Below are 24,650 nucleotides of genomic sequence, written 5' to 3' on the forward strand. Positions count from 1 at the left end.
TTACTGGGCAGCCTTAAACTTTGAGATGATAAAGCTGGAGTTTACCACCTTTCCCATCAGTAGCTCCATGCTTGAAGGGCCAAAGATGTGATTAAACTGCCAAGGTGAATAGCCTTTGACAGTCCTGATTATTGACCATAAAATTGACATGAGTCAATCTGTAAAGTGTATCTGCAGACAAGAGTAGGGATCTAACTTTCCTAGTGAGATCTGCATGTGTCTCTTTACACAATTGCACTTTTCACACTGGCTAAGTTATGGATTTGTTTCATTTGGCACATACTCTGTTTAACAATTACTTTTCTCTCTGCATCAATAGTAAAAGGAATTTTTGGATTTTTAAGTTGTACAATCATGAAGCATACAGTATGTGTGTGTCTATTATTAAATTACAGTGACTGAAGATAAATGTGGTGCATTTGACAGGATAGCTACATTGATACTTGTGACTATTTTTTCTTTTAGGTACATGTATCATGTTTTGACTAAAAACACAACAGTAACGGATCACAACCGCAACCTGCTGGTAGAGACTATTCGTTCTATAACTGAGATCCTTATATGGGGAGATCAGAATGACAGCTCAGTATTTGAGTAAGTATTGCAAAGAATTTTGACTCTGGTTTGTTTTTGAAAAGTGATGAAAGTTGCATAGAGATCTAGTTCAAAAGGCTAACTCTCCAAAGACTATTTCATGAATGTAGGTACAAAGCTATGTCCTGTAATGGACAGGTAGGCAGGATCATATTCTTGTCATACAAAGAAACAGAGAATTTACTACTTTTAATAAAAAAGCTCTCAAAGTCCAGAGCCCCTTTCATGTGCTGCTTTTCTTTGGCTCTGAAATCTCCAATATAAACACAAAATCAGGCCTGTTTTAGGGCCCAGATTTTCTCAGTACATCTATTAATATCATATGACTTCAGGTCGTTCAATATATATAAGATACTATAAATAGATATTCTAGCTATTTAGAGTTTTTGTTCAGATTTTACTTTAATTCTCATACAATAACATGGTAGAAAAACTTCAAACATTCACAGTTGCAAAGCTGACTTTATTAATACCCATTGCTTGGCTGTTTGCTTGAAGATGCTTGCTCGTTGGTCAAGGCAATTTGTGATTAAGTAAAGTGTTTGTGGTTTTAATTACTTATTTAAGGAGTGGTTGGTTTCGACATGATTGGGTTTAGAAAACTAACTTAACTCTGATTATTCATGCCTGAACTGTAACTCCATCACATTCCTTACTGTATTCTCTGCGTGAAGGCAAAAAGTGTATTAGCTTAAAAGGGGCAAGCGAACAAAATGTAATCTTCATTTAGAAGCTCCCCCCTTCAGAATGATGATTGCTAGGTGGGGAAGCTGCCTGATAAATTGCATATACTAAAAATAAAGAAGTCCCTGATTTCTTGACATTCCTTTTCTGCATAATTTGAGTGTTGAAGTGACCTTGTTAGTGTTTAAGGTTATTGGAAGATACTCTTTAATTGTACAGATAAAACTTTGCAAAATAATCCTTTATAAATGTAAAACATGCTGTTAAACTTGCCTAGAATCATCCTTGATCTTTGTAAAGTTATATTCTTGTTAAAGACAATAAGTAACTTGATGACACCTCTATTTTATTTCAGCTTTTTCTTGGAGAAGAATATGTTTGTTTTCTTCTTGAATATCTTGCGTCAGAAGTCTGGTCGTTATGTGTGTGTACAGCTTCTGCAGACTCTGAACATCCTTTTTGAGAACATCAGTCATGAAACATCACTGTGTAAGGGCATACTTATAAACTGTTCAGGATTAAATGATCAAGATGTGATTGAATTCCCTTTCACTTAATGAAATTTAGTCCTAGTACACCTTCACAGAAGAACCTTATGTACTCTTGAAAATCTTTGTAATTGAACACTGAAAATACAGTGTAATTTGATTCCAAAATACCTTTTAATATAAACTTTCAGTTGTACAGAAGTAGTTGTTCAGTATTACTGAAACATTTATCACATTTCAGGGGGTTAAGTCAGCAAGGTCATTGTGTTCTGAATTATTCGCCTTGCTACTGCAGATGATGTGGTGGAACTCTGTTTTATCATTTGTACTGGGACTGTTCTGAGGTCATTAGGGCTGGCATTCAGTCTCCTACCTTTACTTCAGGGTTTTAGAAATATGTAAAGAGTGCAGAGAATTAAGTATTTTACAGCTGTCCTGGAAACAAAGTCATAAGCCTTTAGAAGTTATGATTTTGGCAGAAAAAGAGAGTTATTTTATGTGTTATTAGTTGCAAAGACTGCATAAATTGAGGAAAGTCAAGTGTATTCTTAGTTTTCTTATCCTTAGCAACAAAGATCTTTGTAGGGAATGGTTTCTTTACATTACTGCTTGAAGCCATCACTTCAGTTGTTTGGCTAAAAATGTGGATCTTCAGTCATCAGGTAGTTTGTTGCTAGCAGGTACTTTAGATACAGCTAGTTAGCATAATTTTCTCTTTCTGTTAACCTGTGTAATGTCTTTTATTTTTCAGACTACCTACTCTCTAATAACTATGTAAATTCTATTATTGTCCACAAATTTGACTTTTCTGATGAGGAGATCATGGCATATTACATATCGTTTTTGAAAACTCTTTCCCTGAAACTCAACAATCATACTGTACATTTCTTTTATAATGAGGTAAGTGAAAAAAGAGTTGTAGTATAATGATGAGAGGACTTTAATTAGAAATAGCAGTTTGGTACGCATTCTAGTTAGTCTCTTCTTTTGCCATGTCCTACATTTATTTTTATAATGTTAATATAAGTGGTTGAGAATTTATTTGTGGGGATCTCTGCAAAAACATGATAAAGAAGGTCTTTGTCCTTATACAACTATAAGGTCTAAAAAAGCCTGAGTAGTCAAAGGTCAAGGTGGCAATGAATTTTTCCTCACTCCATTCCACATTTTGCCAGAAGATGGCATTATAGCACTGAATATGTGCAGGGTTAACTTGGACGCTTAAAGTAGTTTATTTTTAATGCAGAGCTACAAATGCAGCTGTGCATTGTAAAATCATTTAAAATACTTAAGTAGAAAGAAAAGTATCAGAGCAGTACAGGGATGACAGCTTTCATGCAGAATCCCAGCAGATGTTTGGTTAATGCATAAATACTTTCCTTTTGTTACAGCACACAAACGACTTTGCCTTGTACACTGAAGCTATTAAATTTTTTAATCACCCGGAAAGTATGGTCAGGATTGCTGTTAGGACTATAACTTTAAATGTCTACAAAGGTATGCTTTTTACATATTAAAAAAGGCATGTATACAAAATGCTTATTTTGTGGTAGTTTAGTTTTCAGTTATTTACATTTAAAGGTTTTCTGTCTTTTATGAGATTGAAAAGCTTGGCATGTTGACATGCTTCAAATGCATATTTTGTTTTTTATGAAGCAGAACCCCAAACCTACAGTATGTACTTGTAAATAGTATTGTTTCCTTAGAGATGAAACTGATTTGAAAAAAAAGCATGCACAAGGAACTTCAGCTTCCCTTCCAACAAAGATCAAAATGTGGCTGTATTTAACAAACAAACAAAAAACCAAGCCCAAACCCAAAGTGCTTTAAGCCTATCAACTACTTTTGACTTATGAACTTGAGCTTTATAATGTGTGAAATAGTAACCTTGCTGGCTACATCACTTCCTTTTGGATTTTAAGTGCATTAGAATATGATTATAGAGCTCATAGGTGCTGCAGTCCAAAGAAGAGCTAAACCATTCCCAGAGGGCCCCAGTCAAGGCCAGGAGGCTGCTGTCACAAATTTCTGCATTGACCATTCCAATAGGGCATCAGGAAAAACAATCCAAACTTCACTAGGTTTTGTGGAGACACTGAGTAATCTGTACTGTCTGAGATCTTAAAAATGTAACAAGACCCTTAGCAACCTGGTTGAACTTCAAAGTTATTGCTACTTGGAGAATGGGTTTGAACTAGACAATGTCCAAAAGTCACTTTCCCCCTAATATTTTAGGTGGAGTGTATAAAATCTGTAATAGGCTAAAAATATAGTGATCTCTGTAGAGAAATTGGTGTATATTTAGAACTTTTACCTCTGAAATCAGCATGCTGTAAGATAGAATGTATTATGGAATATGTTCATGCAGGGTTTTTTAGTCTTTAATCAATTTTAAATTAAATTGCATTTTAAATTTACACAACTTTCTATCAAGAGAAATAGTGATTTGATAAGTCTTCATAGAAGAATATAAGATCTGTTTTTTTAAACAGTGAACAATTTGCTGTGCAAATAACTGGGTAGCCTTTGTGGCGTAGAGGTTCTTCATAGTGTTGACTGAAAGGGACAGAAATGTCTTTCTTTTGTATGTTGTGAAATGGGCACTTTGTACATGTTTCTACTTCAAGGAGCTGTAAACCCAAGTATGAGCTCACAAAAAGAGCAGAGTGTGGGGTTTATATCCTATTAGTCACGTATTTATGTATCTAAATATCTTTATGGTAAAAAAAGCCCAAAATGCACTTGTCTAGAATTTTTATGGGATGTTATAGCAATATAAAGGTTAGAGTTGAAAAAACGCAGCTCAGATGTTCAGGGTTCATAGTTTTCTGCCTACCATTAGCATATATTCTGATCTAACACCTACCCTGTATCTTTTAGTTTAGATGCTTTGTGCTTTAGCTTTTTAAACCCTTTTGGAGGATGTCACTATCCCAGTTCCTAATCTTGTTAACTGTTGTCTGTTTCTTCTGCCCTTCCTTCACTGATGATTCCTGTGTTCCTTAATGCAGTGTCATGTAAGTCTAACTAGCTTGACTTTCAGCATTACTGCTTTATTCTTATCCTTTTTTACTCTTCTTATTAATACAGAATGTGCTAAAAAAACCCTTTCTCAATTCCATTAGATTTGTTTCTCTTCAGACATTTGTAAATATATCAGTATTAGGCTCATTCAAGCTAATTAAGAATTGATACGATGCTTTTGTAGCTGTCCATTTCATGCATAAGATCATGTCAGGTATATGCACATATGAAAAGCTAGCATGTAATCAAATTGAGAAGATACTCTGTTGTATTTGTTAAAAATTAATTACAAAAAGTTGGCAACTGATTTTTTTCTTTTTAACAATTTCTCTTCAGTGGACAACCAACCTATGCTGCATTACATTAGAGATAAAACTGCTGTCCCTTATTTCTCCAACCTCGTTTGGTTTATTGGAAGCCATGTGATAGAATTGGATAACTGCGTGCAGACTGATGAAGAGTAAGGTTTTACAAATGCTGGGTATTGAATGGAAATGCTTTTTCCCTGGTCTTGATACTCTCTTTACTTTGTCTGTAGTGATCGGATCAAGTTAGTTTCTGAATATGTTCCACTGTAGACAGTTAAAGCTTTTCATTCCTGCAAAGTTTTTTAGTGATTCTTTGAATTGATAGTGATTAGTGCTTTGTGTCCTTTCCATGATAATATACAGATAGTAAATTAGTGTTCGGCAGCATGCTTTTCCTTCATCTTTGTTTCAATTCTGCTAAATTTAGTAGATACCGAGAAGACACAAAAGGGTGGGTTTTATTTTTCCAATTTTATTAGCTGTATCTTTCTAATCTTCCTTTTTTGTGTGTAGCATCACAGTAGAACAGCTTTCTGAAGTTTCTAGGAAAAAAATTCAAATTGAAAAGATGAACTCTTATGAAATACGTGAACTGTCAGACCTGAAATGCATGTGTAATACTCCACTATCATCTACAGAAATATTTTGTTGGTTTAGGTTATTCTTGGTTTGCCTTCCCACCCCACCTTAGCATAGGTCTCTCTGATTCTTGCTTTCTTAAAGTGAAGAAGTGAACGCTAAATACAACATAGATTTCTTCTTTTGGAAACAAATCTTACCTTTTTTTTTTTTTTTTTTTATGAATGGCTTGTGAAAAGACCCTGGCAGTCAAAAGTGAAGTTTTAAAACAACCACTGCTTCTGAAAACTTGGGGAAGAACTTGATACGTGCATCCTAAACCACATCTAAGCCTGATGTGCTAGCTGCATTAGCTGACTTTAGTAAAAACCTCTTTAGACAGTTAATCTTCAAGAGGTGCTATGTGGAAGGGATGCACATTAATTCTCTTCACAAGGTTTTTAACACTTTGACAATTGATTTTATCTCAGACTTTCTTTCTGCTCTTTTTTTCAGGCACAGAAATAGGGGCAAACTCAGTGACCTGGTAGCAGAACATCTTGATCATTTACATTACCTTAATGATATCCTTATCATTAACTGTGAATTTTTAAATGATGTGCTGACAGACCACCTACTTAATCGGCTCTTTCTTCCCTTATATGTGTATTCACTAGTCAATCAAGACAAGGTAAGTTAATACCTGAAAACAATTAAAGGTATTACTTCCAGTATGCATAACAATTTCTTCAGCAGGTGCATGCTGTAGTGTTGTTAATGTTGTTGATATCTATGTATGCTTTACATGAAACAGCTTAAATAGGATTAGTGTAGGAAATACCCTGAGACTGAATTTTAATGGCAGAATAGATAAAATAAGCAAGTTATAATAGATTTTCCCAGTATCCCTGCAAGTTTTCCATGGTGTAAAATCCACTCCAGGTAGAAACTACAAATTTTAGTTTTGTTACTTGATTATTCTGTTTGCAGATAAGCTGTATTTGAATGCGATACACTTGATTTTATTTTTCATAGAATCACAGACTGGTTTGGGTTGAAAGGGGCCTTAAAGCTCTTTGAACTGCAACTCCCTGCCACAGGTAGGGACACCTTCCATTAGACCAGGTTGCTCCAAGCCCTGTCCAACCTGGACTTGAACAGTGCTAGGCATGGGGCAGCCACAGCTTCTCTGGGCAACCTGTGCTGGTACCTTGCCACACTCACAGGGAAGAAATATATCCAATTTACATCTACCCTCTTTTAGTTTAAAGCCCCTTGTCCTATCACTATTTGCTCTTAGAAAAAGGTGGTTTTTTGGGTTTTTTTTTGTTTGTTTGTTTTTGTTTTTGTAAAGCATAGTTGAAAGCCAATTTTTAATTAAATAGAAACTGTTCTTTTAAAACATATACAGGTTCCTATGTTCATTTGTCTTTTAAGAAAAAAAATATATATATTTTAACTTGTCTAGTGATGCTTGTTTTTAAGATAGACAGTGCTTTGGGAACTTCAGGATTCTTGCATTAGCCAGAGGTCAGGTTTCTTGCAAGTTAATGAATTCAGTGTGTTCCTTGTGCACTGAAGATTGAATAACAATAAGCTTCTTGTCTTGCCATTGAAATAGGATGAAGCAGACTTTCCTGGCTTTTACTTTCATTTCAGCTCTTTCAACTTTTTCCATTCACACATGTACAGAAATCTGCTTGTGATCCTGTTTTCAGGCACTTACATTGTAAAATGGGGTTGTTCTTACCTCCTGCAATAACTGATGAATTTATTTGGTGATGGCTTTTCAAGGTATCACTAATTAATTTTCAAAAATGTTTTCATTACTACTGATATATAAATTTAGCAGCGTTGTGCCCAAATTATACTTCAGATATTTTTGTCCAATGTGGTTTATTTGATTTAGAGAAGTGTCTATCAAGAAAATGTTTTTTTAACATGTAGGAAATATTTTATTGTTTCTGAATAAGTAATTTTTAAAGCAAATTTTTAATGAAGGTTAACTGAGAAGTACTTTTTGAAGGAATAGTAGCATTGTGAAACCCTGCATGTTTCTCAGATACTTACATGTGAAATTTAAGTTACCAAAGTGATTATGAGAGATGGTAATCAATAGCAATTTTTTTTAAGCATGTAGATTAAGGGACATGCTTATTTGGAAGGTCTTCAGTTGAAATAGTTTACAAGAAGTGAATGGTAAAAAGCATGTTAGTTTCTGAACATTTAATAGCAGAATGTATGGAACAGCACCTCATTAAAAGTTTTGTTTTAAATAAAATATTAAACTGTAGATGCTTTGACTTTGTGTAAATAAATCAACATTTTTCATCATTTTTTTCCATAGGGCGGAGAACGTCCAAAAATAAGCCTCCAAGTTTCTCTCTATCTTCTTTCACAAGTAAGTATTTTAAGTATTTTGTCCTATTGCTGAACATACTTTTACAGTAGTGTTATGATTTATAAATTATTTTGGGCAAATCTATTAAAGATTTGGCAAGTGAAGATCTAATTTGTTTTTTTTATGGACAGACCAAGCAGTTTCTTACTTGAGCTAATATCCTTCTTCTGAGGATCCCATAGCACAGGGTGGCCTTTAGAGCAGTCAGTTTGTGTACACCACCTGACACATGGTGTGTAACAGAGCCGTGCAACACACTAGGACAAAACTTGGTAATATTTTAGGTAAAGTTTAGCCAGATGCTGCATTGTGCTTTGAATCTGCCTAAGTAATGGAATATTCCAGGTTTGAATAGAAATAGGAGGAGCAGTGATCTCATGGTTTTTTTTGATTGGTTAGTTGTTTTTTTTCTCCCCCAGCCAACCACCCCCCCACCCCCCAAACCACCACCACTTAAGCCTCAAGCTTTCTCACTATTTGAATAGCATTATGCCTATACCTTAAATCTATATTTAAGTACTTGCAATTTCTTTCAGTTACTAGTGCCACCTCCTTTTTTCCTATTGAGTTTCACAGTGAGATTTTTTTGTTATTGTAAATAGAGAAAAAGAATCTTTTCTCCCTGTAGTTTTCAGTGCATGGGTAGTAGGCTAATTTTCTTAAATTACTTTCTCTGAAAATAGTTTTGCCTTGTATTCATAGAATTTACTCATCTTTTTTCCTTTGAACTTATGATTCTATGTGAGTCATTTTCTTATGGTCTGGCCCATAATTTCATCTTCTTTAAGAACTTTTCTGAAAAATATGATTTTTCAGGATAATACAATTTGATGCTTCTTAGTTTAAACTTAAAAAATTTTGATGATGTGGTAGTTATTTACTACAGATAAAACATCGGGAGGAGCAACTTCTTATGTCTAAAGAGATCCGCATCACAGGGCTTTGTATGTTGACCTCTTTTAACCTCTGATTTCAGTGGAAGTGTTGCCTAGGTATCACTTCATGATTTATATCCATGTTCTTTATTCTTTTAAATGGAACTGCTTTCCTAACAATAAAGAACTGGAGGAAAAAAAAATTGTGTCCGAATGGGATGTGATGTAGCAAATTACTTTTTCTGTAACTGGCAGAAATACATCTTTTTCTACTACTTTTTAACCTGGAGTCTGTCTTTGGAGGGGGACCTGAAAAAGTGTACGCTGAGTGTCTGAAAAACCTTCTTAGCTCCTGTTATTGAGACCAGGCATGCACTTCAGGCATTACTCATATTGGAGACAAGTGCTTGAAAGAGTCATACTAGCAGATTAATTTCTTCTGCTGTGGACTTTTGTAGACTGTTCACAAAGTGAACATGTAACATACTTACACCAAAACATGCCTGTGTGTAGTTAAGCTATGTTTTCTGAATCAAAAGAAGCTGGAGTGGTTTGTGAGATTGTTCAAAGTGTGTTGCAACTTTCCAAGTTTTACTTGGTCACCACTGCATACTAATAAGCACTTCACTTTTGAAGGCCTGTAATGGTTGTGACTTTAACCAGAAAACCTGTGGAAGGCACGTTTAGCTAAATATTGTCAAAACAATTGTAAGGTTTACGGATTTGGGAATTACTTGGGTATTTTTCAGCTAGAAGCACTGTTTAGGCTTTGATTCTCCTATGGAGAAAATGGTTATAAGCTGACATAAGGCTGTTGCGGCTGGATCTGAGCTGGTTCTGTTCAGGAGCCAATTGTTTGCTGGCCCAACCTTGTAAGCCTTGCCTCAGGATAGAGTGCTTAGTGTAGAGAACTCTGCAAAAGTGCTTTAATATTCTAAGCAGTATTACCCTTATTCGTCTGTTATGTAGCCGCTCTGTAGCTAGACCATAAGTCATTGAAAGAAATAACAGCTAATTCATAGCAAGTAAAGCTGCTTCTATCCAGTTCAGCTTCTTTTACTCATGAATCACTGCAAAGTAATTGTATGCACAACAGAGAACTTACTGGAGTCCTTCCAGTTGTTGGCATACAAGAAGGTCAGTGAATGCTCTGTACCAGAATCAGTTTGTGTAGTTTCTCAAAAAAAAAAAAAACAAACTAAACAAAAAAACCTCATCCAGATTAACCAACTCCAAAAATCTCCAAAACAAACAAAATTAAAAAAAAAGCAAGTGATCTCTCCCCCACCCCCACCCCTACCCCCAGAAATAACCAGCCAAAAATCCCCCAATTTTCTGGAGCAGTTTTAATTTGGGTTGCTCACTGGAATATCACATAAATTTCATCTTGAAGCTGATGAGGAGAGAGAATTTTAAGTTTCTATAGGAGCAAAGAGTATGAAGAATTATTTAAACTAGATAGCTTAAAATGTGGAGAAAGGTCGAAGTAGATTTCATGAATTGTCAGGGTTACCAATTGTACTTTATATGTAAAGTTACCAGTTTAACCAGGTCAAAGTATGTTCAGAGACTGAAATTGTGAAACTATTTGTTCTGTAATAGATGTCTGATATTTCTTTCCACTCTTCTTTTAATAGGTTTTTCTAATTATACATTATGCCCCTTTGGTGAACTCATTGGCTGAGGTTATACTTAATGGTGACCTCTCTGTGTTTTCTTCTAAAGTTGAACAAGATGTACAGAAAAACTCGGTAGGTCCTGACTAATTTTGAATATTTTTGTTTTAGAGAAAACATTTGAGAAGTAGAATCAGGCATCTGGAAACTGGTAAGCTAAGGTGATTGTGCTTAGGAAAGAAAAGCAGCAGTAGATTTCAGCTTTTGTTGTTGGTTATGATAGCAGAAAAATACTCTCTGCAAGTTGGTGTGTTCTGTTCTTGTCAAAGGTGCAATATTTTTGTGCATGCATATGTATTTCCAGTAGTGGTATACGCATGTGTAGAACACCTATAAGAATACTTAGTTGCTTCTGCAGGGTTCAGGCACTACACAAAAGCTTCTGTTGTTCTGATGGGACACTCCTGTAATCCAATCTTCTGTATTATAGAAATGAGTCATCACAACTTTCCTGTGAGATTACTTCCTTACACAACTTGTAGAAATGAGAGACTTAGACAAAATACATGGCCTTATGGTAAATCCTTTGGATATAAAAGGAATTCAGGGTTTTGTCTGAGTAGTCCTACTGGTTTATCAGTAAAACTGATCATCTTCAAAGGCATGCATCCATGTGCATAAGGGAACATAGGCAAGCCACAAATAGGTGGGAGTGCTATCATTTTGTCACTGCCCTTGTACCTTCAGTTTTAATCCTGTGTACGTGTTGCTAGATGCTGGTGCTGCTAGTGTCTTTATTAAGTGTTTTGTGTATATGATTTTTTTCACTTTTGTGGTGGGTTTCACAATTTGTTACTTGTTGAAGGCCTAATGGGGGATGAAAATAAGAAGGGGTACAACCTTACTTTCATTAAGAGGCTTATGACTATAATAGCTCTGTCTGAAGATTGAATGTGTTCCCTGATTTCTGCCTGGTCAGCAAAGAGTTACTGCATATTTAATTTATAATACATTGTTATGTTCTTGTGCATGTTCTTTCCCAGCTATAGCTATGAGAGTTTCAAGGGGGAGATATGCTTCAAGTCTTCCACAATACAAGTCAGCTTTTCTGTGTTTCTTCCAACTGTGCAGTGGAAACTGTGTGGACTTATCTCGGCCAGTAGCTTTTTGTACTGTTGACCTTGATACTTAGAGTCTAATCTTTTTTAAAGTAAACTGCAGTGGAATGGTAGAACTGGCTGAATGCTTTAAGATAAAGCTATCTTCTGTGTTAGCAGATGTCTGACCTTCTGCTAGCTGCCTACTTAATGTTGTATGTTACTGCTTGTGCAGAAGCAGTTTGGTACTAGGAAATTTGTGGCAAGAGGGTGTGGCACCAGATGTCACAGAAGTGAGATTTTCTGTCATAGCTACTGTAACAGAGTTGCAAAATTTCTGTAGCATGTGTTTGTGTGCTTGCACTAATGTTGGGAATATTAGGGCTTTCCCATAAACTTCTGTTCCTCTGTTCTTTTATGTTTGTAATACTGTTTAAATTGCATCATATTACTGCTCTTAAAGGTCCTAATGGCATGTAAACTAGTACTTCTGTCATACCTGACCAGTGCTAAGTAAGAGGGATACTGGCTTTCTAGGACAGGCATTTAGCAAAACTGCTAGAAGTGGACATTTGTTGCAAGGAGAGCAGTGTGGTGCCACTTCTGGTGGTTGAGGAAAAAACTTTCATGGGAGAAATATAGTTTTTGGTAAATTCAACCATATTCTTCAGTGAAATCTCAAGGTCATCCTGTACTGTCAGAAAGGCTACTGGTGCAGAAAGCAGGGAGTAGTCTTCATCATAATAGCTCCATGTGCTGCTTCCAATGAGGGGAGCTATCAAGTGAGCTGCCCTCCTTTGAGTGTGAGCAGGTATTGCACATGTTGTGTGGTGTTTTCTACTGGTACGCAACTCAATGCAGAGAGGCTAAAAGTCAGCTGTAGATGGGGCGGCATGGACAAGTAAAGGTGAGACAGTTTCTTGTTGCTCTGTGATAAGACTTCTTAGAGCAGAAAGTTGATTTTTTGAGCAGTTGGCTATTTCAGGGGTGCATTAACATCATTGCAAAGTTATTGCTGTGGTGTATTCTGTTGTGAAGAAATTACAAACTTCCACTGAATAATGGAAACTATTTCAGAAGCTACTTAAGCATTCCTTGTTTTGGGGTTAGTAGAGAAATGTGATGAGTAAAATTTTATTTAGTTTTTTTTTATTTTTGGCTGAGTTTAGATTTGTGTTTGTTTTTAAGTCAAACCCAAATTTATCTTTTATTACTTCCTTTCTGTTACAATTTCCCATGGTAATAATTCTGATACTCTCCCAAGCTTCTTGTTTCAGGGATATTTCTGTGTGTTACAGTGAGTCACAGTTCTCTCTAAACCACTGCTCTGTACCTAATACTGCTTATCCCTTGTAACTGATATGTCTTTATATATTTAAATTCAAGTGTGTCAGTTTCTAACTAATATGTAGTTTCTAGAACCTGAAGTAGAACCTCATGTCTATATTAATCTTCCTAATAAAATGAATTAAAGTGGAATGAGCTGTAGAGAGCATGGACCAAGATTACCAGAAGCAGGGTCATGTGCCTTCATATTAGGAGGCTGAAGAGTAGAGAACACCTAACAAAACTAAAAGGTGAGAAGGGTTGCAGTTGCTGTGTATAAATGCAACATGTCCAGAGTTATTTAAGGTAAAAGAGCAGCAGTAATTACCAGGAATAAATGGTACTGCTTCCTGCAAATCAGTTTGTTGAAAAAAAATGACCAGCAGGTCTAATTCATGATAATTTATGAATTGGCAATAACCAATCTGTGGAGATCTGCTGAACATCATAGGGCAGTAGTGATGGCCCAGCCTCCATTGAACAGGTTCTCCACCTCAGGTATAGCAAATGAGGATACAGTTTTCTTTCTATATTTTATCACTATATTTCCGGATTTAGGTGGCATCAGAAGAAATACTGTCTCTTGCCTCAGGATAAGAGTTGAGTATGTGTAGCCAACAGAATATACTTAAACTTGTTAGCAGTCATCACACTAACATTTACCTTACTTCCTGTGAGATCTGTCTCTCTGCATAATTCTGATGTGGGCCTGTTCCACCTATTTCATGTTTCTTGTTTAACCTACTTTCTCCTTCCTGTAAAAGCTGTTACAGTTACTGCCTTACTTTACCAGCACACATTGCACAAGATAAACCATGATTGAAAGCATGGTTGAAAGACATTTTAGAAGAATGAAATAGCAGTATCTCAAACTGTATAATCAATTTAGATAAAGCATATACTATGTAAATTATTTTTAAGTCTGATTTTAGAATGTTTTAAATATATAGACTTGTTATGTTTAGCAGGATAGCATATGTTGACTTTTCTCACCATTCTGTCTTGAGATGGACTAGACCATGGCTCAGTGCTTACAAGCACATTGCTATCTACTGGTCTCAGTTATTTTGCTCTTATGGCAAACAGCATCTTCAAAATGCAAGGATGATAAGTATGGGCATTCTTAATAAAGAAAGCAGCTACAGGATTCTAGGAAACAATTTTCAGAAGTGAACGCAAGAAGAGAAAAATGCATTATGCAACTTGCATGGTACTTTTCCTTTTTTGTCTAAAGAATAGGACTTAATGAGTTCTTCCCTTTTCTTATTACTTTTCTGACCAGAAACCATCAATAAAAGGTAATCTGGTTGTAACTCTGGTGGTTTAAAACCTTCCTGTGTTGCAGTTTGATCAGTCTAAAAATACATTGGAGAGGTTACTTGGGGATATGAGTGTGGTAAATTTCACATTGTGGTTTTTTTTAGTGTTGTGAAAGATACCTCCTACTGTCTGGGTTTTTTTTCAGTGCCAAGCACAAGGAGATTTCTATGAAACCTATTAAAAAAAGTCAGAAGATTCATAGCATCATAGAATAGTTAGAGTTGGAAAGGACCTTAAGATCATCTAGTTCCAATCCCCCTGCCATGGGCAGGGACACCTCACACTAAACCATATCACCCAAGGCTTCATCCAACCTGACCTTGAACACTGCCAGGGATGGAGCATTCACAACCTCCCTAAGCAACCCATTCCAGTACCTCACCACCCTAACAGTAAAGAATTTTTTCTTATATCCAGTCTAAACCTATGCTGTTGAAGTTTCAACCCGTTACCCCCTGTCCTATCACTACAGTCCCTAATGAAGAGTCCCTCCCCAGCATCCTTGTAGGCCCCCTTCAGATACTGGAAGGCTGCTATGAGGTCTCCACACAGCCTTCTCTTCTCCAGGCTGAACAGCCCCAACTTTCTCAGTCTGTCTTCATATGGGAGGTGCTCCAGTCCCCTGATCATCCTCGTGGCCTCCTCTGGACTGGTTCTAACAGTTCCATGTCCTTTTTATGTTGAGGACACCAGAACTGTACACAATACTCCCAAGTGAGTTCTCACAAGAGCAGAGTAGAGGGGCAGGATCACCTTCTTTGACTTGCTGCTGGTCACGCTTCTTTTGATGCAGCCCAGGGTACAGTTGGCTTTCTGGGCTGTGAGTGCACACTGTTGGCTCATGTTCATTTTCTCATTGACTAACACCCCCAAGTCCTTCTCCGCAGGACTACCATGAATTTCCTTTTTGCCCAACCTGTAGCTGGGCCTAGGATTGCTCCCACTCAGGTGTAGGACCTTGCACTTGGCATGGTTAAGCTTCATGAGGTTGGAATCAGCCCACCTCACAAGCGTGTCAAGGTCTCTCTCTGGATGGCATTCCTTCCTTCCAGCGTATCAACAGAACCACACAGCTTGGTGTCATCGGCAAACTTGCTGAGGGCACACTCAATCCAACTGTCCATGCCACCAACAAAGATGTTAAACAAGACCGGTCCCAACACCGATCCCTGAGGGACACCACTCGTTACTGGTCTCCAGCCAGACATAGAACTGTTGACCACAACTCTTTGAGTGCGACCATCCAGCCAGTTCTTTATCCACTGAGTGGTCCATCTATCAAATTGATGTCTCTCCAATTTAGAGACAAGGATGTCATGTGGGACAGTGTCAAACGCCTTGCACAAGTCCAGGTAGATGACGTCAACTGCTCCACCCCTGTCCATCATTTTTGTAGCCCCGTCATAGAAGGCCACCAAATTGGTCAGGCAGGATTTTCCCCTAGTAAAGCCATGCTGGCTGTCACCAAGCACCTTGTTGTTTTTCATGTACCCTAGCATGCCTTCCAAGAGAATCTGCTCCCAGGTTTTGCCAGGCACAGAGGTGAGACTGACTGGTCTATAATTCCTTCGGTCATCCATTTTCCCCTTCTTGAAAATGGGGGTTCTATTTCCCTTTTTCCTGTCATCAGGAACTTCACCTGTCTGCCATGATTCTTCAAATATGATGGCCAGTGGCTTTGCAACTTCATTCGCCAGCTCCTTCAGTACCCACGGATGGATTTCATCAGGTCCCATGGACTTGTGTACATTCAGGTTCTTAAGATGGTCTCGAACCAGATCCTCTCCTACAGTGGGCCCAAGGTCTAGGTTTTCACAGTCCCTTCATCCACCTTCCAACACTTGGGTGGTGCGGTCAGAGCCTTTGCCAGTGAAGACCGAGGCAAAGAAGCCATTCAGAACCTCAGCCTTCTCCAAATCCAGGGTAGCCAGTTCTCCTGACAGATTCTGGAGGGGGCCCACGTTGTCCCTAGTCTGTTTTTTAGCCGCTACATACCTATAAAATCGCTTCCTGTTATCTTTAACATCCCTTGCCAAGTTTAGCTCCAATTGGGCCTTAGCTTTCCTAACTTGGTCCCTAACTACCCGGACAACATCCCTGTATTCATCCCAGGCCACCTGTCCTTGCTTCCACCTTTTATAAGCCTCTTTTTTCCTGTGAATTTTTCTCAGCAGTTCCTTATCCATCCAAGGAGGTCTCCTGGCACTCCTGCTGCACTTCCTTCTAGTCGGGATGCAACACTCCTGAGCTTGTAGCAGGTGATCCTTGAATGTTAACCAAGAGTCTTGGGCTCCCGTGCCCTCTAGGGCTATATCCCATGGAACCTTGCTAAGCAGGTTCCTGAAGAGGCCAAAGTCTGCTCTCTTGAAGTCCAGGGCAGTGAGCTTGCTGCCTGCTCTTCTCACTGTCTTGAGGAGCTCGAATTTGACCATCTCATGATCACTGCATCCAAGACTTCCCTGGAGAGTCACATTTCTAACCAGCCCTTCCCTGTTGGTGAGCACGAGGTCAAGCAGGGCACCTCTCCTCGTCGGCTCCTCTATTGCTTGCAGAAGGAAGTTGTCTTCCACACAATCGAGAAACCTCCTGGATTGCTTGTGCCGGGCCCTACCATCGCCCCAACAGATGTGAGGGTGGTTGAAGTCCCCCTTGAGAACAAGGGCCTGCGAGTGTGAGGCTTTTCTTATTTGTCTGTAGAGTTCATCCACAGGCTCCTCTTGATCAGGCGGTCTGTAATATATCCCCACAGTAATGTGTCCCATCATCAATTTTCCCTTAACCCTGACCCACAAACTTTCTGTTAACTGATCACCTGTCCCCAGACAGAGTTCCATACTCTCCAGCCTATCTCTAACATAAAGGGCAGCTCCCCCTCCCCTCCTACCAGGCCTGTCTTTTCTAAAGAGCCTATAACCTTCCATTCCAACACTCCAGTCAAAGGAGCCATCCCACCATGTGTCTGTGATGCCTATTGTATCATAGCTCCGTGGGTGTACCCACATCTCTAATTCCTTGTTTGTTCCCCATGCTACGGGCATTTGTATAGAGGCATCTGAGCTGAGCTCCAGATGAAACTGGCTCAGTGGCTACATTACTGCATTGCTCAGAGTATTTATTATAGGTGCTGGCAACTGAGTGGGTGTGTTGGGATGGAATGATGCTCCCCTCCCCCAACACAACTAGTTTAAAGCATCCTTGACAAGTCTGGCAAGCCTCCCAGCAAAGCCACTCTTCCCTTTCTTTATCAGAGCAGTTCCACCAGACCCCTGTAGGCCTGGCCTACAAATGTGGGCCCCATGTCCATGACACCCAAACCCTTGACTATGACACCACCCTTTCAACCATTTATTAACCTGTCCAATCCTCCTTGCCTTTGGAAGGTCCTCCCCTGTGTCTTGGAGAATTGTCGAAAAGACTATCTGAGCTCCAGAGCCTCTAACCACCTCTCCCAGGGCTCTGTAGTCCTTCTTTATACTCCTCAGGCTACTACTATCTATATCCCTAGCACCCACATGTATCACTAGAAGCAGGTAATAGTCCTGTGGGACTTACTAGAGCAGGCAGCCTCTCTGCAACATCCCTGATCCGTGCCCCAGGTAGGCAACACACCTCCCTTGCGACCGGGTCAGGCCGACAGATGAGCGCTTCTGTCCCTTTCAAGGCAGAGTCCCCTACTACTACAGCCCGCCACTTTTTCCTGGCAGCACCAGTAGAGATCTTCTCTACCAGTGCACCAGCTGGCTGTTTCTGATGCAAGTGCATTTCCTCATCAGCCCCCTGCAGGACAGCAAAGCCATTCTGGGTTGGGACAACAGATTTAGGAGGAAGCCCCTTGCTTTTAATTGCTCTCTTCCTCTTTTTGTTGTTTTTTTTTTTTCGGTTACTAATTCCCAGCTTCCTGGGTTAACAGCCTCCTTCTTTCCTCCATGAGTTAGAGGGGAAGCTTGAGGCCCCTGTGCTGTTTGGGCCTGGAGCAAGCAGTCCTGCTTCCTCTCAGCTCCCATGACATCTTGCAGCTTACTGACAGCATCCCGTAGCTCAGCCACCTGCTGCAGGAGGACCTCCATCAGGGAGCAAGCGCAGCCCTGCCCATTGTGCACCTTTCCCTCACAAGACCAGTGCAGGCACTCTCTACACTCCGAGCTCTGTGCTGCAGCCTCCCCACTTACCGGCTCTGTCTGGGTGCCTACACTGGCCACCACCACAGTAGCCACGGCAGAGCTCCCAGACTGGGCCCTGGTCATACGGCGAGTGCTCACCATCCCGCTCGCCTGCCCGTGTGAACTGCCTCGACCCGCTCTGCTTGCCCACTCCGTTTGCCGCGCTCCTGGTTGCTGTGCTCCCTGGGTAGGTTTTTAACCACTCACAGCTGGTGCCGCTCCTCCTGGCTCCGCCCCCGGTGAGTCAGCTCCTCGTGGGAGCTGAGCTGCTGGCTCCTGGGCAAGTCCTGTCGAGGATTTGAGGCTCCCTCCTTGGTGGCTTATGTCACTCTGAGGTGAAGCTCCCCTCGCTCCGGTGTTGCAGGCTACTGTCTCAAGCTACTCACCTCAGCTTCTGACTGAGAATGGCCAATGATGGCTTGTTTGAATCTTCCACCGAGCCTCCCAGATCTCTTCCTAATGTCTTACTTCTTACATATAGGTGTTCCTTATTCAGTAAAGGGAGGGATTTTTCTAAATGTTTTGCGAAGTCTTTGTTGTTAGGATGGCACAGATAGCGCAGACTCTTGGAAATAAGTTACTCTGGGAGAAATTTGTTATTGAAATGAATTTTCTTGCTCTGTAAATTAATAATCAGTAAAATCAGTTGGTGATTGCTTACTGTTTGAATTTGTGTGTACTCGCTGTCTCACCTGTTCAGGAAGTTAAAAGGAGGGGGAAAAAATTATAAACTTTTATTGATGAAATAGGTAGTTCTGTATCTTGTCTCAAAATGGCGTACTTTTTAATGAGAGATCTTTAGGATGTATTACTTTGGAGGTGATTGTTCTACTGAAAATTTAATACATCTTGAGGTCTGCCTTTTTGTATTTTAAAATTTATTGGAGAGTTTTAATGGTCTGCTAATTTTCATTCTAAACCCCCTCTTTTATGTGAACTGAAGTTTCCTTTATCAGTTGGAATTAAAAATGTGTTGATATAACTCAGTGTAAACTTTTCAAATTTATAGGCAAAGTCAAGTATCAGATGTTTCATAAAACCAACAGAAACACTTGAGAGGTCTCTTGAAATTAACAAACAGAAGGGGAAGAAGAGAGTGCAGAAAAGACCCAACTATAAAAATGTTGGTGAAGAAGATGAAGAGGAGAGAGGGTCTGATGATAACCAAGATGACCTAGATAAAACTAAAGGTACAGAAGCGAGTTCAAAGAGCATCCGAACAAGCAGTGAAAAAGAAGGTGAGTATAACAGCTAATTAAAATTACACAATTTGGATACTTTTATTTAGTGTGTTTATCACAGTGTTAGCTGTGATCTGTTGCATCACTTGTTCTCTTGTTGCACTATGTGAATGTGGGCCTATTAAATCTGTTTCAGTCTTTGGCTATAAATTTTTTTAGTCATGTTAAATTATTCTGAATTATTCTGTGCTTCTAATCTGATTAAAAATTATGAAAGTGTTTTCATGTCTTCTATAGTCTTCAGCCCTTATCATAAGTGAATGCTTTGCACCTGGGTGTACATGGTTATGGGGCACTTTTTAAGTAGATTTCAACTTTCTAACTTTTCCTTCTGTGGTAAGGCAAATGGTGTAGTCACTTCACTTACATGGTAAAGGTGGTCAGGAGTATTTTATGTGTGTTAAAACTGACAGTATAGTATAGAAGGTGGTATTAAGTAGTTCAGAACTGAAAAAAAACCCCATACTTTTTAATTCTTAATTGAATGTTTTCAGGATTTTTTATGTAATGCTAACCTTTAGAAGAATTGGTTTTATAGGATGAGTGATCTTGCAGCATATTGTACCTGTTCTATTTTACTAGTTAGTAACTGTTAGAAGAGTGTATGCTAGAAACTAGTCTTTACTTCAGACATAAATTGAGAAAAATATGGCAGAATTTCATGCAAGTAATTCAGAACAAGACTTTTATGCTTTGACAGACCTCTTCAAACATGGTTGCATTTTTATTTAAGTAAACAGTCTGAGAAGGCATTTCATTAAATGGTGTCAAATAACTGATGGTTTGTTGCCCACCATGATTTGAAGAAAATATGACATGATCTACTCTTTGAACAGGAGCCTTTAGTGGTTATCTTTATCCAAATTCTTAAGCAAAAGCTAGACTTGTTCCTAATATTTTTACTTAAAGCCAATAGGAATGAAGCACTTGGGTCTAAATAACCTGTTTGCTGTAATTGTAGAGACCTGTTTTCACCCTGTATGAAACTTGATGACCACTCATGCCCCAGTCTCACCAGCATTTTCACATAGATTTTTCTTTTTTCCCAGGAATAATCTCTGTGTATTTTCTTCCTGTGGTTTGGAGGGAAGGGGGATTGCTGTTTCTTGTTTATATGCCAAAATCTATATATTGCCCTTACATATATTATGTATGTGCATAATTTTTGTATAGCAGTTAAATTCCTTAAAAGAAATGTAAACAAACTATTTTAATGAGAAGAAATTTCACTTATATCTATGCATTCATTGACCTTTCCAAGGTTCTGGTTTCGTCTCTAAGATATAATTGCATCAGTCACTTTTAATGCAAAATGGAAAGTACAAAAGCACAGCTATTTGTTAAAAATATAACATTTTTTGGTTTGGTTTTTAGAAATAGAGATGGTAATCATGGAGAGGTGTAAACTGTCACAATTGCCCATCTCTACTGTAACAGAACAGAATACAACAGATGAAGAAAAGAGCGCAGCTGCCTCTGGGAGCGAGATAACAAACTGGAATAGGTATAAAGATATTGCAGTATATTTTGCTGGATTTTGTCTTTACTTGCCCTCCTGTTAATTCTCTCACTTCTCTTAAAGGAAGTTTCAAATCTTCTTCCAATTAAAATTGCAGGGGTTTTTGTGGATCACAAATAACTGAGGCACTTGTAGAATGAGAAAAATGGGATAAGACCTCTACCTATCAGTTTTGGAAATAGTCCTGTTCCTTTGTGCCTTCCTTTATGGTAGTTGTGATGCCTTAAGATAGTAAAATTAAATTACAGAATATTAACACAATAATACCAGAATATAAATATTTTAATTCCAGAATTTTCTAAAACTCTAAATTAAGAAGTTTTCTTAATTACATATATGGTCATGTCTGCCAATTTTGTATATTCCTGCAGGGAGGAAAAAAAAAAATAAATTCTTCTGATCAGGGCTGAATTTGGCAGAATTTTAGAAATAGTAGTTGTGGATAAACCCTACTAACCTATGAACAGTTTCCAAGGTCCATCAGCATTATCTTAGAGTTATTGAAGACTTTTGGAAACACAGCTTTTAAGTGTTTTGGGGAGCAGAAGTTGCTCTGACTTCAAAATTTGAACTTGGATATATTTAATGCCCATAGGCACTCTCAATATGAATTTTGCACTCTTTACTATTAGAATGCTAAAGAAACTGAATGTGCCATCTCTAACCCAAAAGTAATTGCAAATGTGTCCCTTGATGAAATGCATATGTTTAATAGGATTTGAAATTTATTTTTAAACTTGGGAAATGCTGCCTAGTATTCCCAGAATTTCATTCTGTCTCCATTATAGCTTTGACGTAGCTTAGATTACATTCATTAATAAAGATAACAATTTCACTGTAAAAGTGAAATTGAACCTTGACTTGAACTGGCTTTAAAATACGTTTTTCTAGATTATTGATATTTTGACTAAAATATGTGCCAAATGGCTTTTAGAAAGAAATTGGCAATGACTTCACTGAATACTAAAACAACTAAGGTGCTCTGGTGGTGAAAATTGCAAAATACTTATGCATGAGATGCCAGTGCATTTGGCAAATACCTACATTTCAGGATTCTTTTGATCTGCAGGTATGATCTGTCAGCATCCTTCATCTTTCCTAGATATAAACAGCATCAAAGAATGTGCAGAGCTAAAGATAGTTCTAAAATAAGGATAGATCTTGTGTAGGGCATTTCTGGTTTTAGTTTTGTACAAACATTTTCGGACAATGTTTGGTGGATAAGGTGGTACAGCTTAAAATTTTGTGTTATTCTGTATGCCAGTTGTAATATTTGAAGCAGTTAGCTACATTTCTCAAAACATTTGCTCAAGTAGCTTCTTTCTTAACACTGGTTGGAGTTGCTGAGTCTTGTGAGTAAGGTGAGCCATGTAGTAATGGAAAATACAATGATCTTTTATGTCATGCTTGAAGTGGGCGAAACTTTCATAACTGTAATAATCATTAATGATTATGATGATAGTGATTCCTAAAATGTTGCAGTTTTTAATTGTGGACAGTCTACAGGAATAGTTTGAAGAATACTTGTATGACATTTAACCTGTTTCTCCTATCAAGTCACTAGTAAAAGGCTAATAAAGGAAGAAAATGCTTACAGAGTTAAGAAATACAATGGAAAATACTTGCCATATGGCCATTATTAATATTTAATTAATATTAAAAATGGTGTTAAAAATTGTCCAATAGTTGTTGAAAATAAACAGAAAGCAGTGGTATTTGCAGTTTAAAAAGCTGTAGCTGTAAAAGATTTTCAGTCTCCCTTAGCCTTTTTACTACTGTGAAGAACGTAAAAGAGAGTTCAGGTATTTTTGGTGTAATTTATTTTGATGTGCCTCACTACTGAAAACTTAAGCCTAAAGGCTTGTTTTAAATTAACTTCCTTTTATGATATGTTACATAGTAAAGTTTTTTCGAGAATGCAAAATCTTCATGCTACATTGCACCTTCTGTTGCTACCTTCTTACAGACAAAGTTTTTCTGGGTCTCTCTTGTATTGAGGCTATATGAGGACCTGTTGGTCAGTGGGATTCTAGCAGTTGTTCTGGCCTCAGATTACTGCAGCTGAGACTTTGATAATGCAGATAGATGCTATGAAGAAGTAGCTGGAGTGTAAATTATTTTGGTCTCTGCTGTAATCATATTTTCTTAAAATTCTGTAATTTCACAAATCTAAGTAGTATGTGCGTGAAAACAAGGAAAAATGCACTAGAGATTATAGATGGCATTTAATACCATGTAATATTAGTGTTAATGGAACAGCTACTGATGTTTCTTTCACCTTTGACCTCCTAAAACATTGAGTCTATAGAATTAAATATTACCCATGACAACATCATATGTTATTTTTTAGGGTAATTACTATTTGTTGTTGGTCTGACAAGAGACCCAGTGCTGTCCCATTTCTGTATTTTATTAGTCTGGAAGCTGGACTCCCTCTTCTGTGTGTAAAGCACCCCTTTTCAGGATGTCATGAGGCTTATAGGGCTTCTTTAATGCTTAGGAAGACTGAAGGCACTCTTGGTTTATTTTCACATTGCTATTTCTTCAGGCTGCTTTTGCATTAATAGTTACTTCCTTTTGAGACCTACAATAGGAGTATTTGTACCTAACCAATTTGGCTTAGGTATGTAGGGCAGTGCTGAACTTGGGCAAAGAGAGAGCACAGCTCAGTGGCAGTTGTATCATGGAGAATGCTTGTAGTCCAGCTTCAGAAATGCCCAAGCATACAACTGTGATGTTGCAAACTGAGCAGAGGAACAGTGTGTTTGGTTATTCTTGTCATAGCCTTGTTTTGAAAAAAGAGAGTGTGTTGTTGAAATGTATGTGGAGAGGAAGTGTTAAATACATTGTTGTGACTTTGATTGAGTGGCTTACTGGGATACATTAAGTGTGACCATCAGGGTGCCACAGGTCTGGGATCAGTATGTTGTGTTCTCATCTTTGATAGCTGTTAGGACCCATCACTAACCACAGCAATGAGTTTGAAGTGCATACTTTTTGTCTGCTAGGTCTGAAAATAGGAAAATATACTTGGTTTTATGACTTGGGATGCTATATTACTGTATTTTATTTGGATATAATTTAGGTAACATAACGATGTTTTTTCTTTTCACTGTTAAAAATTCTCTGAGGAGTGGAAATTCTCCCTTTTCAATCAAGGTTCTAAACTCTCTTCTCATCACTTCGGTGATTTTTTAGTTTTTTAATTATTGTCTGTCTGGACCGCCTGTGAAAACTAATCTAATTTCTGCTTGTGCTCTGAGCTGCCTGGGTGCAAGCCAGCTGAAGACAAGAAGCTAAGTTGCCTTACTATCAGGTTTTTGCTAGTATCAGTTGAATCTCTGAGCTGTCCAAACAGCTTCTGGATTAACTTGGCTTTTCTGGTCTGTTCAGGGTACAAGTGAAGGGTGACCATGATGCTATTTGTAGCTTCCTGTAT

The 24,650-nt window shown here is 38.2% G+C and overlaps 1 protein-coding gene across 1 annotated transcript in view; it reads left to right on the forward strand.

The window, feature by feature from the left end:
• Positions 1-24,650, forward strand: part of CLEC16A (C-type lectin domain containing 16A) — a 73,308-nt gene that overhangs the window by 6,501 nt on the left and 42,157 nt on the right. Inside the window, exons 2-11 of the mRNA XM_031050312.2 lie at positions 466-594; positions 1,634-1,767; positions 2,518-2,666; positions 3,158-3,263; positions 5,127-5,250; positions 6,173-6,347; positions 8,004-8,057; positions 10,570-10,683; positions 19,461-19,689; positions 21,067-21,196. Coding sequence (XP_030906172.2) covers positions 466-594; positions 1,634-1,767; positions 2,518-2,666; positions 3,158-3,263; positions 5,127-5,250; positions 6,173-6,347; positions 8,004-8,057; positions 10,570-10,683; positions 19,461-19,689; positions 21,067-21,196 — 1,344 coding nt within the window. The remainder of the gene's footprint in view (positions 1-465; positions 595-1,633; positions 1,768-2,517; positions 2,667-3,157; positions 3,264-5,126; positions 5,251-6,172; positions 6,348-8,003; positions 8,058-10,569; positions 10,684-19,460; positions 19,690-21,066; positions 21,197-24,650) is intronic.

Source organism: Melopsittacus undulatus, chromosome 8 (genome assembly GCF_012275295.1).
Source record: "Melopsittacus undulatus isolate bMelUnd1 chromosome 8, bMelUnd1.mat.Z, whole genome shotgun sequence".
In the NCBI taxonomy this organism is placed as follows: Eukaryota; Metazoa; Chordata; class Aves; order Psittaciformes; family Psittaculidae; genus Melopsittacus; species Melopsittacus undulatus.